At 44.2% G+C, this 18,510-nt stretch overlaps 1 protein-coding gene across 3 annotated transcripts in view; it reads left to right on the plus strand.

Annotated features, from left to right (window-relative positions):
* The window catches only part of LOC139232515 (pappalysin-1-like), a 322,505-nt gene that overhangs the window by 63,134 nt on the left and 240,861 nt on the right, over nucleotides 1-18,510 (plus strand). For all 3 annotated transcript variants that reach the window (XM_070862846.1, XM_070862848.1, XM_070862849.1), the window contains exons 6-7: nucleotides 104-234; nucleotides 4,269-4,761. In XM_070862846.1, coding sequence (XP_070718947.1) covers nucleotides 104-234; nucleotides 4,269-4,761 — 624 coding nt within the window. The remainder of the gene's footprint in view (nucleotides 1-103; nucleotides 235-4,268; nucleotides 4,762-18,510) is intronic.

Raw genomic sequence — 18,510 nt, forward strand, 5'->3', positions numbered from 1 at the left:
CCAGTAAAGAGGCAACATGGACTTTAACCTGAAGCTGGTATCATTGCTGCACGTGGAAAGTACTGTAGGGTGATGGTGGTTCTTTTTTCGGTTTTGCTTCCAGGATTCCTAGAGAAGTGGGATCAATATGTGACGCCTGCACTGAGCATGGAGCGCTGGTCCAGTATGCTAACAATGCTTCTTCACCAAGACCGTGTGACCCATCTGGACATTGGAGCCCCAGAGAAGCAGAAGGTTGGAAACATTGGGGGGACAAATGGAAGATACAAATCATGTTGATAGCTTTTGTTATACTGAAGTTTTTAAAAGGCATAAAATTGTACTCTCCGTTATGTTTTACTTAATCGTTCCTTCCATTTTGGAAACTATTTTCTTTCCTCACCACCCCACCCCAAACCTCCCTAATACATATCAATAGATTTCACCATCTACCAACCAGGTTATCAGCCAGGCAAACTGTCAGTCTTCAACTAGTTATTAAGTAATGTGCATGTGTGAGTGGAGCTGATTTACCTTACTGTTTTTTTGCTCTTCCATTTCCTCTGGGATGTACATCAGCTCTTACTGGATTCCAAATTCCTGCCAAACTGATTTTAAGAACTTTCCTAAAATCGTAGCCGAGCTAACATCCTATCGCTCATGGGCTTGTATGTTCATGGCATCAAAATGTTGTTCCACCAAGTGGCCCACGGCAACAGATGTTAAATCAATTAAGCAATGAATTGTTGCCGATACATTTAAACAATATGAAGTTCATGGTCTTGCACTTTTGGGTAGATGTGTCTTTATTATTTATGTGGCTGAGTGAAACAAAGAGGTGTACTTAGACCTAAACATTTGGATCAGGATATGTCTGGCTGGTTCTGCCACTTGATGTTACAATCATTCTTGCCCATACTAAACCTCAAACACAAAGGACTGAACCGACTCTGCTTTTCAAACCTTACTTTCTATAATATGGCCATTCTTTTATCTTCATGGCTTCATTCTTTAAAAATATCTGCTTTAGTATGACAGTTATCAAGCTGAATCTTGAACAGGTTAGGTGAATGGGCAAATGCATGGCTGATGCAGTATAATGTGGATAAATGTGAGGTTATCCACTTTGGTGGCAAAAACAGGAAGCCAGATTATTTTCTGAATGGTGACAGATTGGTAAAAGGGGAGGTGCAACGAGTCCTGGGTGTCATGGTACATCAATCATTGAAGGAAGGCATGCAGGTACAGCAGGCAGTAAAGAAAGCAAATGGCATGCTGGCCTTCATTGTGAGGGGATTTGAAGAGAGGAGCAGGGAGTTCTTACTGCCGTAGTACAGGGCCTTGGTGAGACCACACCTTGAGTATTGTGTGCAGTTTTGGTCTCCTAATCTGAGGAAGGACGTGCTTGCTATTGAGGGAGTTCAGCGAAGGTTCACCAGATTGATTCCTGGGATGGCAGGACTGACATATGAGGAAAGACTGGATCGGCTGGGCTTATATTCACTGGAATTTAGAAGAATGAGAGGGGATCTCATAGAAACTTATAAAATTCTGATGGGACTGGACAGGTTAGATGCAGAAAGAATGTTCCCGATGTTGGGGAAGTCCAGAACCAGGGGCCACAGTCTAAAGATAAGGGGTAAGCCATATAGGACCGAGATGAGAAGAAACTTTTTCACCTGTGGAATTCTCTGCCACACAAAGTTGTTGAGTCCAGTTCGTTGGACATATTCAAAAGATGAATAACATTTGGTTGTGCTATCCACTGAGCCACAGCTGACACTCAGCAGGTTCAGCTAAGGCATCGTGCTGATGGAATTTGTGTATCCACTACCGTTCCTAGTTGACAACCTTGGTGTGGAGAAGACATTGTAATAGTTTGATTTTAAGATTACCTGCTTGTTGGAAACTAGGTGGATGGACAGTTAAATATGAGCAGGCTATTTATTCGCTCCGATCCTGACCGTTTACGATATTAAGCTGCAGGGTTTTGAAGTCGGATGAGGCAGGAGCCTCATAGATTTATGCAATTTATATATGTCAAGAGGACCCCGATGCAGTTTTATTCGAGGCCTGAATAGAGAAACCACTGCACCTCAACTCTATTGAGCCACCTTTGCTCAATATCCCTTGTTACCCTTACCTAACAAAAATATGTCCATCTCAGTCTTGTAAGTTCCAATTGTCCCAGCATCTGCAGCCTTTTAGGGGAGAGAGTTCCATACTTCTACTACCCTTTGTGTGAAGTGCTTCTTGACTTCACTCCTGATCGGCCTAGCCCTAATTTTAAAATCATGTCCCCTGTTCTTGATTCCTTGACCAGAGGAATTAGTTTCTACGTATCAAATCCCTTTAACATTTTAAACTGCTTGCTCAGATTACCCCTCAATCTACTATACTCAAGGGAATACAAGCTGCAATATGCCCTCATAATTTAAACCTCTCAGCCCCAGCATCGTTCTGGTGAATCTGTGCTGCAACCCCCTTCCAAGGCCAATATATTCTTCCTGAGGTGCACTGTCCAGAACTTAATGCAGTACTCCAGATGGTATCTGACAGCTCGATGCAACTGAAGCATAATTTCCTCCCCTTTGTATTTCAGCCCCCTTGCGATAAAAGCCAACATTCCATTCGCCTTTTTGATTGCTTTTTGATTGCATCTACTAGCTTTTAATGATTTGTGTACTTAGACTCCCAAATCTCTTTGCTCTTCTACAGTTCCCAGTTTCTCATCATTTAGGAAATACTCAGATTTATCTTTCTTGGGTAGGTGAGGGAGCGACATAGACCACTGAGGTCCCAGGTTTGATTGCTGATATGTGCTGAGGCGACTGGGGTAGCTACAGTTACCTCAGTGCCTCGAGGTGAGGGAGAGGAAGGTAAAAAGTCAGCCAAGGTTACTCTTCCTGATCACCAATCAGTGACCAATCTTTGGAATGTGTGCATTTGTATAATCTTGGTGATGAGGTCGCTGCCCTCTCATGTTGGAAAAGCCTGCTGACACCCACTATCTAGGCTCACACATGAGGAATGGGCACTTCGCTGAGGTAGCAGGAGGAGACGGTGTCAGTACCTGTACCTATACCTTGGCGTGAGTCAGCATCTTCGGAAGAGTAAGGCAGAAAGTTGGGAGAGATAAAAGTCCTTCATTATAGCAACTTCCCATAGTGGTTAATAGTGTCATAACAGTGGAATACTTGGAGAAGGCACCTTGAGGAATCAAGCTACCTTAAACGTATCCTTTTCGAGGTGACATTGTTCCTTTAGTTATTCGCTGCACTAATTCCCCGATCTCTTTAAACAAAAATATGAAGAAAATATTCCACTTTGGATTGATTGCCAGATTGGAAAACTGAAGCCAGAAAGTAAAAGCACCGTGTTGCAGAATCTCTGGCTGTGGATTATGTACATCGCCACAAAAAAACAATCCTAATAAATTAATCCTAAGCGTGACTGCTTAGTTTGGAACCTAATTAGTCTTATTACTTGGACAGTGTGGTGAGGCCTTTAAGTGTTTCTACAAATCTGTTGCAGTGCTCTTGTGCTCAGAGACACACATTTGAAAACTCTCTTTCTAAATGCGTTGTAGTACTTTGATAATGTCTCTTATGTAACAATACACATTGGAACCCAGATACATAAATAATGTGTGCCATTCGTGTGAAACAGGGCTAGCATTTATTAGGTTTCAAAAGAGCAATTGCCAGCAATTAAATGCAACAATTTCCCTCTGGCATCTATCTTATTTGGAATAAAACTCGTCTTTCTCCGCTGCGGTGTACATTTTTTAATGCTTTCCCCCTTCGCAAAGTTCCACATTGCCCTTCAGTTAAAGTGTGGTGCAATTCAAAAAATTAAACGAGAGAAAAAGAATTCAGAGAAAAGGAAAAGAAATGAACAAGTATTTCCTGAAGTGAATAGTGAGTGCAGAAATCATATGCATGCAGCAATGGTTTCTATAGGATACAGGCATCAAATGTCACTCATTAATCTTTGTGACAGCGCTGTGGATTGATATACCCTGTACTAAACGGAATGATAGGACATTTCCCCCCCCCCCCCCCCCTCAATTTGCGCAGTGAACTTTATAAAGCAGTTTGTAGTTGACAAAGCATTATTACAATTTCCAATTGGTTGCAAAGTGAGCTGTTTGTCTATCCGACAGTAATTTTAACTTTCAATTTGACATACCTTCAGCCATTTTATGTGCAAAGAATGAATGATTGGAACACATTATTTTAATTAATTACTTGGAGGATTTCATTTTATTTTTCCATTTCCCTATGCAGGACCCCCTGATGTGGAGCAACCTTGCATGAATAGCGTCAGAACTTGGAGCCCAGATGATGGTGTTGATGAGAAAACAGTTCCTCCGGAATGCCCGGAGCCTCAGGGCTGCTACTTGGAATTGGAATTCCGCCACGCTTTGATTCCCGATTCCCTGACTGTCTGGGTCACGTTCATTGAACGGGCTGTCCATGGAGCCATCAACAATATCAAACTACTGACGGTAAGCGGAAAGGAAATCTCACTTGGGCCACAAAACGTCTTCTGCGATGTCCCCATCACAATCAAACTCACGACGGCGGAGGAGGTTTACGGCATCCAAATCTTCACACTCCATGAGCTTCTGGAAATCGACGCTGCCATGCTGACCTCGGGACCACGGAACACTTTCTGCCAAGAATGCAAGCCGATCCGATACAAAATCACACGGGATCCACCTTTTAAAGAGGGACCAGACTTCATAGTGAAAGACCTGAGCAGAAGACTTGAAGACATGTAAGTACGCTTCACGTGAGCGAGTATACGGCGTGTAGAGCAATAGGTTGCTTCAGATTTCCTTTTCTTTGAAAGAAATTGTTGACGCTTTGGGTTTTTAGATTCTGAGTTGTCCGCCAAAAATGACAATGTTTTTCTTAACATGAAAGAGGGACCACGGAGGGGGGGGAAATGCTGTAAAAATTTATGGATAAATGGAACTTTTTCTCACTTCCCATATTATATAACACAGTGCTTACGTTTTATAATCCCCAAGGTGCAATCTTTTCTGTTCATGCTAGAATGTTAGATGCCAGCACTAGTGACATAGTTTTTCCATATTATACGAACTGACAGAAATCAAGGTTGTAAACCATCTCATAATGGAAATCAAAAAATGGAACACATTTTTTCAAAATGTTAGTGCAGTAAATGGAGCTTATTCCTATAAAAAAAAACGTCAATAAACTGCTCAGAAGCCAAAGGATCCTATAGATAAATGGGCACCAAACAGCTCAGATTTCAAAAATAAACTGGTCACGTTTTCTCAACGTAACCCAGATGAATACTTGTTTAACGCACTGGGTCATCAAGGCAAGTGTCTTGCAAGATGCTTTACAAGAGGAATGCTTGACGATGTGATCAGTGACTCAATTACCACAGCCACTAATGTAATCTTTTCATCCCCACTTTAAGAAAAAATCACGGAGAACTGCGTGGCAAATATATAGCATCTGCTGCAATGTGAACTCGATGTAAGAGTAAACATAGCAGGGTAGTGGCAGAATGTTTGGATCGGGCTCCTCCAGCAGCTGAACCTGGCCACCAATGGGCCTTTGAATATGTTGTGTATGCAATAACTGTTAGACTGAGTACTGTTTAACTCCCAAGAGGTATGATCTTGGCTGTGCTTTATTAAGGCCCAAAGTGACTAATGTACAAAATGGCTGGCCTTTTATACTTGGGCTGCACACACATGCATGCAGCCCAATGGCCTCCAACAGTGATGCCATCTAGTGGCTAGTGATCCCAAAAGTGCATGCATGACAATACCCCCCTCTGAGATATTAACACAGTCTTTTACAAGTTGAGACGGTCCGGTGTTTTATGCTCCCTGGTTGACCGTCTCAGTTCAACTCCAGCTTTGGGTGAGTGTTCAGAGTCTGTTCTGACTAGTGGCTGGGGGGCTGACCTGATGGGAGTGGCAATGGCCATGTCAGGGATTGAAAGTCCATTTTCATTGAACATGTCAGTGATTGAAAGTCCCGATTCACTGATGACCACTGAATCCTTTGATGACTGGGGGTAGGTTGGTTGGTTGTCGATTGTCTCTTCCTCCGACTGTTCCGGTTCATCTTTGTGCTGTAGCTTTGTCTGATCCATATGTTTCCTGCATATTTGCCCATTTTTGAGCTTGACTATAAATACTCTGTTGCCCCCGCCCCTGCCCCACTTGGCCATGACAGTACCAGCAATCCACTTGGGACCCTGACCATAATTCAGAACATATACAGGATCATTTACAGAAATATCGCGTGACACAGCTGCGCGATTGTGATACCCTTGCTGACTTTGTCTTCTATATTCCCAAATGATTATTCAAATCAGGGTGTACAAGAGATAGCTTGGTCTTAAGACCTCTCTTCATCATTAGTTCAGCAGGTGAGAACCCGGTAAGCGTGTGTGGTCTTGTCCTGTAACTAAGCAGTTTGCATGACGGGCAGATCTGCAGTGACCCTTGGGTTACTCACTTCATACTCTGCTTTATGATTTGGACAGCACGTTCTGCTTGCCCATTGGATGCAGGTTTGAACGGTGCTGACCTTACATGTTTGATACCATTGAGTTTCATGAACTCTTGAAACTCCTGACTGGTGAAGCACAATCCATTGTCGCTAACAACGAAGTCAGGCAGACCATGTGTTGCGAACATGACACTGAGATTCTCAATGGTAGCTGTTGTGTGCTGGATGACATGATTATACACTCTATCCACTTCGAATATGCATCCATCACAACTAAAAACATCCCCCAGGAAGGGACCTGCAAAGTCTTTGTGAATCCTGGACCATGGTTTGGATGGCCACGACCACAGACTCAGCGGCGATTCCGCTAGTGCTTTGCTGAGCTGCATGCAAGTGTTGCACTGATGCACATATGACTCCAGCTCAGAGTCAATTCCCGGTCACTATATATGAGAACTGGCGATGGCTTTCATCATTACAATGCCGGGATGTGTGCTATGTAGCTCATGTACAAATTTCTCTCTCCCTTTATTGGGCATAACAATACGATTGCCCCAAAGTATACAATCCGACTGAATAGACAGTTCGTCTTTGCAATGAATATAAGGTTTGGTCTCCTCGCATATTTGCTTGGGTTTGGCAGACCAATCACCTTTGAGGATGCAACTGTTCGCCACCGATAAAATCGTGTCCTGGCTGGTCCAGGTCTTAACTTATTTAGCCGTGACAGGGGTTCCTTCATTCTCAAAAGCATCCATAACTAACAATAGGTCTGCTGGTTGTGGCGCTTCCACCTCTGGTGTGGGCAACGGCAGACGGCTCAAAGCATCAGCACAATTCTCAGTGCCAGGTCTATGGCGAATGTCATAGTCATAAGCGGATAATGTCAGTGTCCACTTCTGGGTGTGGGATGAAGCATTGGTATTGATACCTTTGTTTTCAGAGAACAGTGAAATAAGCGGCTTGTGATCTGTCTCCAGTTCAAACCGAAGACCAAACAGGTACTGATGCATCTTTTTAACCCCATACACACAGGCTAGTGCTTCTTTCTCCACCATGCTGCAGGCTCGTTCCGCTTTAGACAAACTTTTTGAAACATATGCGACTGGTTGAAGTTTATCCAACTCATTAGCAGCACGTGCCATGGTTCTAATAAGGTGCTCAATGTAGGTAGGAAGTTACTGAAGTAGTTGAGTAGACCCAGGAACAAATGCAGCTCCGTCACATTCTGCGGCTTGGATGCATTCTTGATGGCCTTGGTTTTCGCGTCCATGGGACTGATGCCATCAGCAGCAATTTTCCTCCCCAGGAATTCGACCTCTGGTGTCATGAAGACGCACTCCGAGCCTTTCAGTCTGAGTCCCACTTTGTCCAGACGATATAGGACCTCTTCCAGGTTGTTCAGATGTTCCTCGGAGTCACGACCTGTGATCAGGATGTCATCTTGGAACACGATGGTTCTGGGAACGGACTTCAGTAGACTCTCCATGTTGCTCTGAAATATTGCTGCAGCCGAGCGAATTCCAAAAGGGCACTTGTGATAAATAAACAGTCCTTTTCGTGTGTTAATGCACGTAAGTCTCTTCAACGTCTCGACCAGCTCCTGTGTCACGTAGGCCGACATCAAGTCCAGTTTGGTGAACGACTTCCCCCCGGCTAGCGTTGCAAACAAGTCATCAGTCTTTGGTAAAGGGTACTGATCCTGTTTTGAAACCCTGTTGATTGTAGCCTTGTAGTCTCCACAGATTCTGACTGTGCCATCACTTTTCAGCATAGGAACAATGGGGCTGGCCCATTCATTAAATTCAACCGGTGATATGATCTCTTCACAGTGGAGTCCGTCCAGTTCGCTTTCAACCTTCTCCCCCATATATGGAACTGCCTGAGCTTTATGACGGACGGGTCTTGCATTCGAGTCCACGTGGATCTGCACCTTGGCTCCCGTGAAGTTGCCGATGCCTGGTTCGAACAGCGAGGGGAACTTGCTCAGTACTTGGGCACATGTATCTTTGTCCAACGACAACGCCTTGATGTCGTTCCAATTGCATCTGATTTTTTTCAAGCCAGTTCCTGCCGAACAGCATTGGGCCATTGCCTGGGACAATCCATAGTGGTACTGCACCGTCATATGACACTTTAATTGTGGCACTGCCAATCATTGTTATGATTTCTTTGGTGTACGTGCGCAACTTGGCATTGAATGGACTCAGCCTGGGCCTCACAACCTTAGTATCGCACAGCTTGTCAAAAGCCCTCTGGCTCATTATCGATTGACTCACCTCCGTGTCCAGTTCCATCGATACCGGCACCCCATTAAATTTCACGTTGCTCATTATCGGTTTGCTCTGAGTTAGGAACGAGTACAATCCATACACTGCCTCCTCTGGTATATTGGATTGCGTATCCGGATCCGTGCTAGCCTGACCATCATCCTCCATGTGGTGTGTCACAGCACACTTGCTCATCTGTGGCCACTTGTACTGGAGATATCCCACTCTCAGACAGCCTTTGCAACTATATTACTTAAATCTACACTGCTGGTGCCGGTGATTTCCCCCACAACGCCAACAGGGAGAAATCGGATGCATTCCCGCTGGCGGACTTTCGGCAGCCACAGGTTTCGTGTATGCAGTTGGATAGGCCCTGCCTTGTGCTGCTCAGAGAATTGTGAACCTGTGGAATTCTCGACAACCGAAAGTTGTTGAGGCCCGCTCGTTAGATATATTAAAAGGGAGTTAGATGTGGCCCTTACAGCTAAAGGGATCAAGGGGTATGGAGAGAAAGCAGGAATGGGGTATTAAAGTTGCAAAAATGATCAGCCATGACCATATTGTATGGTGGTGCAGGCTCAAAGGGCCGAATGGCCTACTCCTGCACCCATTTTCTATTTTTCTATGTATCTGCCGAACGCCGAATCAATCATATATACAGTACTTGCCGAGGTTCGATTTTTCACTGATATCTGCTTTAAACATAGAAACATAGAAAATAGGTACAGGAGTAGGCCATTCGGCCCTTTAAGCCTGCACCACCAATCAATATGATCATTGCTGATCATGCAATTTTAGTACCCCATTCCTGTTTTCTCGCCATACCCCTCGATCCCTTTAGCCGTAAGGGCCACATCTAACTCCCTTTTGAATATATCTAATGAATTGGCCTCAACAACTTTCCGTGGTGGAGAATTACACAGGTTCACAATTCAATTCTTGAGTGAAGAAGTTTCTCCTCATCTCGGTCCTAAATGGCTTACCCCTTATCCTTAGACTATGACCCCTGGTTCTGGACTTCCCCAACATCGGGAACATTCTTCTTGCATCTAACCTGTCCAATCCCGTCAGAATTTCATATGTTTCCATGAGATTCCCTCTCATTATTCTAAATTTCAGTGAATATAAGCCGAGTCGATCCAGTCTTTCTTCATATGTCAGTCCTGCCATGCCGGGAATCAGTCTGGTGAACCTTCGCTGCACTCCCTCAATAGCAAGAATGTCCTTCCTCAGATTAGGAGACCAAAACTGTACACAATATTCAAGGTGTGGCCTCACCAAGGCCCTGCACAACTTCAGTAAGACCTCCCTGCTCCTAATACTCAAATCTTCTCACTATGAAGACCAACATGCCATTTGCCTTCTTCACCGCCTGCTGCACCTGCATGCCAACTTTCACTGACTGATGTAACATGACATCCAGGTCTCGTTGCAGCTTCCCTTTTCCTAATCTGTCACCATTCAGATAATATTCTGCCTTCCTGTTTTTGCCACCAAAGTAGATAACCTCACATTTATCCACATTTTACTGCAGCTGCCATGCATTTGCCCACTTACCTAACCTGTCCAAGTCACCCTGCAACCTCTTAGCATCCTCCTCACAGCTCACACTGCCACCCAGCTTAGTGTCATCTGCACACTTGGAGATAGTACATTCAATTCCTTCGTCTAAATCATTAATGTATGTTGTAAATAGCTGGGGTCCCAGCACTGTACCTTGCGGTACCTCAGTAGTCACTGCCTGCCCATCTGAAAAGAATCCGTTTATTCCTACATTTTGCTTCCTGTCTGCCAACCTGTTCTCTATCCACGTCAATAAATTACCCCCAATATCTTGTGCTTTAATTTTGCACACTAATCTCTTGTGTGGGACCTTGTCAAAAGCCTTTTGAATGTCCAAATACACCACATCCACTGGTTCTCCCTTGTCCACTCTACCAGTTACATCCTCAAAAAATTCTAGAAGATTTGTCAAGTATGATTTCCCTTTCATAAATCCATGTTGACTTGGACCGATCCTGTCACTGTTTTCCAAATGCGCTGCTATTACATCTTTAATAAATGATTCCAACATTTTGCCCCACTACCGATGTCAGGCTAACCGGTCTATAATTCCCTGTTTTCTCTCCCTCCTTTTTTAAAAAGTGAGGTTACATTAGCTACCCTACAATCCATAGGAACTGATCTAGAGTCTATGGAATGTTGGAAAATGACCACCAATGCATCCACTATTTCGAGCGGCACTTCCTTTAGTACTCTGGGATGCAGACTATCGGGTCCTGGGGATTTATCCCATCAATTTGCCTAACACAATTTCATGACTAATAAGGATTTCCTTCAGTTCCTCCTTTTCGCTAGACCCTCGGTCCCCTAGTATTTCCGGAAGATTATTTGTGTCTTCCTTAGTGAAGACAGAACCAAAGTATTTGTTCAATTGGTCTGCCATTTCTTTGTTCCCCATTATAAATTTACCTGATTCTGACTGCAAGGGACCTATATTTGTCTTCACTAATCTTTTTCTCTTCACATATCAATGGAAGCTTTTGCAGTCAGTTTTTATGTTCCCTACAAACTTACTCTCATACCCTATTTTCCATCTCCTAATTAAACCCTTTGTCCTCTGCTGAATTCTAAATTTCTCCCAATCCTCAGGTTTTCTGCTATTTCTGGCCAATTTATATGTCTCTTCCTTGGATTTAACACTATCCCTAATTTCCTTTGTTAGCCACGGTTGAGCCACCTTCCCTGTTTTATTTTTACGCCAGACAGTGATGTACAATTGTTGAAGTTCATCCATGTGATCTTTAAATGTCTGCCATTGCCTATCGACCGTCAACCCTTTAAGTATCATTCGCCAGTTTTTCCTAGCCAATTCACGTCTCATACCATCGAAGTTACCTTTCTTTAAGTTCACGACCCTAGACTTTGAATTAACTGTGTCACTCTCCATCTTAATGAAGAATACTACCATGTTATAGTCACTCTTCCCCAAGGGGCCTCGCACAACAAGATTGCTAATTAATCTTCTCTCATTACACAACACCCAGTCTAGGATGGCCAGCTCTCTAGTTGGTTCCTCAACATATTGGTCTAGAAAACCATCCCTAATACACTCCAGGAAATCCTCCTCCACCATATTGCTACCAATTTGGTTAGCCCAATCTATATGTAGATTAAAGTCACCCATGATAACTGCTGTACCTTTATTGCACACATCACTACTTTCCTGTTTGATGCCATCCCCAACCTCACTACTGCTGTTTGGTGGTCTGTACACAACTCCCACTAGCGTTTTCTGCCCTTTGGTATTCCGCAGCTCTACCCATACAGGTTCCATCCAAGCTAATGTCCTTCTTTACTATTGCATTAATTTCCTCTTTAACCAGCAATGCTACCCCACCTCCCTTTCCTTTCTGTCTATCCTTCCTGAATATTGAATACCCCTGGATGTTGAGTTCCCAGCCTTGGTCACCCTAGAGCCATGTCTTTGTAATCCCAATTACATCATATCCGTTAACAGCTATCTGCGTAGTTAATACATCCGCCTTATTACGAATGCTCCTCGCATTGAGTCACAGAGTTTTCAGGCTTGTTTTTTTAACACTCTTTGTCCTTTTAGAACTATGTTGTAATGTGGCCCTTTTTGATTTTTGCCTTTGATTTCTCTGCCTTCCACTTTTCTTCATCTCCTTTCTACCTTTTGCTTCTGCCCCCATTTTACTTCCCTCTGTCTCCCTGCATAGATTCCCATCCCCCTGCTATATTATTTTAAACCCTACCCAACAACACTGGCAAAGACTCCCCCCTGGACATTGGTTCCAGTCCTGCCCAGGTGCAGTCCTGCCCAGGTGTACTAGTCCCACCTCCCCCAGAAACGGTTCCAATGTCCCAGGAATTTGAATCCCTCCCTCTTGCACCATTCCTCAAGCTACGTATTCATCTTAACTATCCTGCTATTTCTACTCTGACTAGCAAGTGGCATTGGTAGCAATCCTGAGTACTTTGAGGCCCTACCTTTTAATTTAACTCCAAGCTCCCTAAATTCAGCTTGTAGGACCTCATCCCATTTTTTACCTATATCGTTGGTACCTATATGCACCACGACAATTGGCTGTTCACCCTCCCCATCCAGAATGCCCTGCAACCGTTCTGAGACATCCTTGACCCTTGCACCAGGGAGGCAACATACCATCCTGGAGTCTCGATTGCGGCCGCAGAAACACCTATCTATTCCCCTTACAATAGAATCCCTTACCACTATAGCTCTCCCACTCTTTTTCCTGCCCTCCTGTTCAGCAGAGCCACCCATGGTGCCATGAACTTGGCTGCTGCTGCCTTCCCTGATGGGCCATCTCCCCCAACAGTACCCAAAACGGTATATCTATTTTGGAGTGAGATGACCGCAGGGGACCCCTGCACTACCTTTCTTCCACTGATCTTCCTGATGGTCACCCATTCCCTAGCTACCTTTGTAACCTTTACCTGCGGTGTGACCAACTCGCTAAACATGCTATTCACGACATCATCAGCATCGCGGATGCTCCAGAGTGAATCCTTGCTCAGCTCCACTGCTGCAATGTGGTCTGTCAGGAGCTGCAGCTGGACACACTTCCTGCACACATCATTGGCAGCGACAATGGAAGGAAGGTAGTGCAGGGGTCCCCTGCGGTCATCTCACTCCAAAACAGATATACCGTTTTGGGTACTGTTGGGGGAGATGGCCCATCAGGGGAAGGCAGCAGCAGCCAAGTTCATGGCACCATGGGTGGCTCTGCTGCACAGGAGGGCAGGAAAAAGAATGGGAGTGTCTCTGATTTCCTACATAGCACAGGAGGAGCATTACACAGGTCTGGGCTCTCCTGCCATGATTTAACCCTTAAATTAACTAAATTTGGCAACAATGCCAAAGGTTACTTACTTATAAGAAAAGAAAAAGGAAAAGAAAAAGATAAAATACTCACCAATCCACCAGCCAATCACTTAACCGCTTGGCTGTGACGTCACATCTCGATTTCTTTTTACTTCTTTGTTTACTTCTGCCCCTGCTGCAGCTAGCCTCCTGATCTGCCGCCGCTCCAAGTTGCTGCTGCCGCCTTTTATCCTCCCGCGCCGCTCTGCTCTCGCGATGCTGACCTGCATCATCATGCATGACTGAGCAATCGTAATGGCCCTGTTCAAGTCCAACGTCTCCACGTAGTTTACGTAGGATCACCCCGTGGTTGATGCCAATTACAAAGAGGTCCCACAGCATGTCTGCCAACACAGCCCCGAACTTACACGGTTCTGCTAAACGTCTCAGGTCGGCAACGAATTCCGCCGCATTCTCGCCCTCTGAGCGAATATGCGTATAATATCTGTATCTCGAGATGATAATGCCTTCGTCTTGCTTAAGGTGGTCCTGTACCAGTGTACACAATTCTTCATGTGTCTTCTCGGTTAGACTCACAGGCAGGTGTAGATTCTTTATCAGACCATAAACGTTTGGACCGCAAACCGTGAGGAACATCGCCCAGCACCGATCTGCGTTGCTGACCTCCTCCATTTTGTTGGCCACAAAGAACTGGCTTAAACGGCTCACAAAGTTTGCCCAATCTTCTCCTTCCACAAATCGCTCCCAACAATCCAATTGTGCTAATTTTTGCATGCAAAGGTTCTTGTTGCCTCGTCGCCAAATGTTGTGTGTGCAATAACTGTTAGACTGAGTACTGTTTAACTCCAAGAGATATGGCCCTGGCTCTGCTTTATTAATGCCTAAAGTGACTAATATACAAAATGGCTGGCCTTTTATACTTGGGCTGCACACACGTGCGTGCAGCCCAATGGCCTCCAACAGTGATTGCATCTAGTGGCTAGTGATCCCAAATGTATATACATGATAGAATAGGTGTTTTATTTGGCGAGGAGCACCACCCTATTTTCTGCATTTTTAAGGCAAATTATTATGAGAAAACTTTATCAAATAGAGTTATTAAACGCTCGTTTGATGACTCATAGTGCTTGCCCACTGAGTCACTGACGTAATACAGAACAAGAAGTTCCTGGGTTTAATCTCAGGTCTGTGCTAAGTCATCTGCTGTTGGCACCAGCTATTCCAGTAAGGAGTAGTCAATTCGAGACTAGGAGGGTCCTAGGAACCACGAAATGCAGCAATCATCATCATAGGCAGTCCCTCAAAATCGAGGAAGACTTGCTTCCATTCTAAAAGTGAGTTCTTAGGTGGCTGTACAGTCCAATACGGGAATTACAGTCTCTGTCACAGCTGGACAGACAATGGTTGAAGGAAGGGGTAGATGAGGAGTCTGGTTTGCTGCACGCTCCTTCCGCTGCCTGCGTTTGTTTTCGGCTGCTCTCGGCGACATGACTCGAGGTGCTCAGCGTCCTCCTGGATGCTCTTCCTCCACTTCGGGTGATCTTTGGCTAGGGATTCCCAGGTGTCGATGGGAATGTTGCACTTTATCAAGGAGGCTTTGAGGGTGCCCTTGAAATGTTTCCTCTGCCCACCTGGGGATTGCTTGCTGTGTAGGAGTTCTGAGTAGAGCGCTTGCTTTGGGAGTCTTGTGTCGGGCCCGCCTAATGGAGTTGGTCGAGTGTGGTCAGTGCTTCGATGCTAGGGATGTTGGCCTGATCCTCCCAGGGGATTTGCAGGATCTTGCAGAGACATCATTGGTGGTACTTCTCCAGCGATTTGCGGTGTCTACTGTATATGGTCCACGTCTCTGAGTCATACAGGAGGGTGGATATCACTACAGCCCTGTAGACCATAAGCTTGGTGCCAGATTTGAGGTCCTGGTCTTCGAACACTCTCTTCCTCAGGCGACCGAAGGCTGTGCTGGCACACTGGAGGTGGTGTTGGACCTCGTTGTCGATGTCTGCCCTTGCTGATGGTAGGCTCCCGAGGTGTGGAAAGTGGTCCACGTTGTCCAAGGCCGTGCCGTGGATTTTGATGACCAGGATTTTGATGAAGAGGTAGCAAAAGAATGGAATGGGCAGCCAAGGTCCAGCCCAAAGACCCACCAAGAATGGGCGCAAATAGACATGTAAAGCTAAAACGGATTAGGCTGAACACGTAGCTGAAGAACCCATACGCACAGCTTTTGGCAGGAGATGAGAGATTAACATTCGTGGCAGAGGAGAAAAAGGAGATAAAGAACGAGGGACTCCACTGTTATGGAGTGATTTAGCGGCAATATCGATTGCTCTACTTCACCAGGTTACCCTCTGAAGGAGTAAATTAGTGTGATGGATCACCACCTTCCATGCAGTGCTTCCTACATTTTATTTGTATTCAATTTTCATTCATGCATGTTTTGTTGAGAGCAGAACCAGACTTCCGAAGCTGTTGAGCGATCCCTCTCTTGGCAGGTTGGCATTGGCCAGTGTCGAGGAATTGGATGATATTTCCCATTTACATGAAGAGACATTATAAGGCGACTGAGACGTGTTGAACCTGTACATGAGTCCCAGTGGGATAAATCTAGAACACACGAGATCAAATGCTGACAGGCAGGAAAAAGAAAAAATCCATGTAGGGTCCTTTCAATTTATTTTTATAGCCAGGGATCAGGTCCGTGCAGCCAAGAATGTAAAATATATGGTACTCTTTAGAATAATGACAGTGCTGGTGAAAGCAACAGTCACAATTAAATAACTTTAACACTCGCCAAGTTGTATCTTCAGTATCTGGTAACAGTCTCATCAGGCTAAAAGCTGACTCGCTAAGAATGGAATGTAAAAAAAAATATCCGTCAGCTTAGAGGTACGGAAAAGCACCCACGAAATTTGAAATGAGAGCAGAAAATGTTGAATGTCCACAGTAGGTCAGTCAGCGACTGAAGGAGAAAGATAAGTTAATATAAGTGTCTTAGTTCTCACGCTACGCTCCCTCCTAAAATATTAACTGTCAGGTAGGTTTAGAAATCTCAGTCAATGGCAGCTGGACCTTGTCACATCAGACCTTGATGTCAAGGTTTGCCCTCTCAGTGAATGTCTTATTAATATTACATGGTTAAACCGTTTACACGATTCTTGGAAAGCGTAATCAATAGATGAATACTTTAATTACATATTTAGAATTGTGAGCTGAAAATGTGCTGAACAGTATCAGTAATGAGCTCATCAAAATAAACAGATTAACCCCTCAGTTAAAATAGCAGATAATGGAAGTGGCTCAGATCACGCTGCACAATTTCACCCACTTTTAGCCTGATGAGACTGTTACCAGATACTGAAGATACAACTTGGCGAAAATGGCAGCTTCTTATTAAATGAATATGCATTTAATTCTCAGAACCTGCTAAACAATGTATTACTGTTACTCTGTTTTATTGCTCTTGTGATGTGGAGTTTAAATGTTTTCACACACCTTGGATTAGTGCAGGGGAAGAAACAAGTTTAGAACGTGAAAAAAGGAATTGTAGTTTCCACTGCACTTATGGTGAAGTTATGGCAGTGGAGTGGCAGCAGCACCGAGGTAATTCTTTACCATAGATATAGATGGATATACTGTAGATAGATATAGATAGATAGATGAATAGATAGGTATAGATAGATAGATGGGTATAGATAGGTAGATAGATATAGATTGATAGAGATAGCTAGGTATTGATGGAGACATATAGATAAGTAGATGGATTTAAATAGATAGATGGCTATAGATAGATAGATAGATATAGATAGATAGGTATTGATAGATACGTATAGATAAGTAGATGGATATAGATAGATAGATGGATATAGATAGATAGGTATAGATAGATAAATGGATAAAGATAGATAGATATAGATAGATGAATATAGATAGATACATGGATATAGATAGATAGGTATAGATAGATAGATGGATAAAGATAGGTAGGTGGATATAGATAAGTAGATGGATATAGATAGATAGGTATTGATAGATAAATGGTTATAGATAGATAGGTATAGATAGAAGGATATAAACAGATAGGTATAACTAGATAGATGGATATAGATAGATAGACGGATATAGATAGATATATATAGATAGATCGATAGATGGATATAGACAGATAGATGGATAGATATAGATAGATATATATAGATAGATCGATAGATGGATATAGACAGATAGATAGATATAGATAAACTGACAGACAGACAGACAGACAGACAGGAAAAATGCAGGGAGCAGCGCCAGTCCTTATACATGGCCTTTTTCGATCTTACAAAGGCCTTTGACACTGTCGACCGTGAGGGCTTATGGAGTGTCCTCCTCCATTTTGGGTGCCCCCAAAAGTTTGTCAACATCCTTCGACTGCTCCACGACGACATGCAGGCCGTGATCCTTACCAGCGGATCCATTACAGACCCATTCCACATCTGAACCAGGGTCAAACAGGGCTGCGTCATCGCTCCAACCCTCTTCTCAATCTTCCTCGCTGCTATGCTCCACCTCACAATCAACAAGCTCCCCGCTGGAGTGGAACTAAACTACAGAACCAGTGAGAAGCTGTTTAACCTATGCCGCCTCCAGGCCAAGACCCAGATCACCCAAATCTCTACCGTTGAACTGCAGTACGCGGACGACGCCTGTGTCTTCGCCCATTCTGAGGCTGAACTCAAGGATATAGTCGATGTATTCACCGAGGCATATGAAAGCATGGGCCTTATGCTTAACATCCGTAAGACAAAGGTCCTCCACCAGCCTGTCCTCGCTGCACAGCACTGCCCCCAAGTCATCAAGATTCACAGGGCCACTTCCCATACCTCGGGAGCCTCGTCAACAAAGGCAG

The sequence above is a fragment of the Pristiophorus japonicus genome, chromosome 20, assembly GCF_044704955.1.
Source record: "Pristiophorus japonicus isolate sPriJap1 chromosome 20, sPriJap1.hap1, whole genome shotgun sequence".
Taxonomy (NCBI): Eukaryota; Metazoa; Chordata; class Chondrichthyes; family Pristiophoridae; genus Pristiophorus; species Pristiophorus japonicus.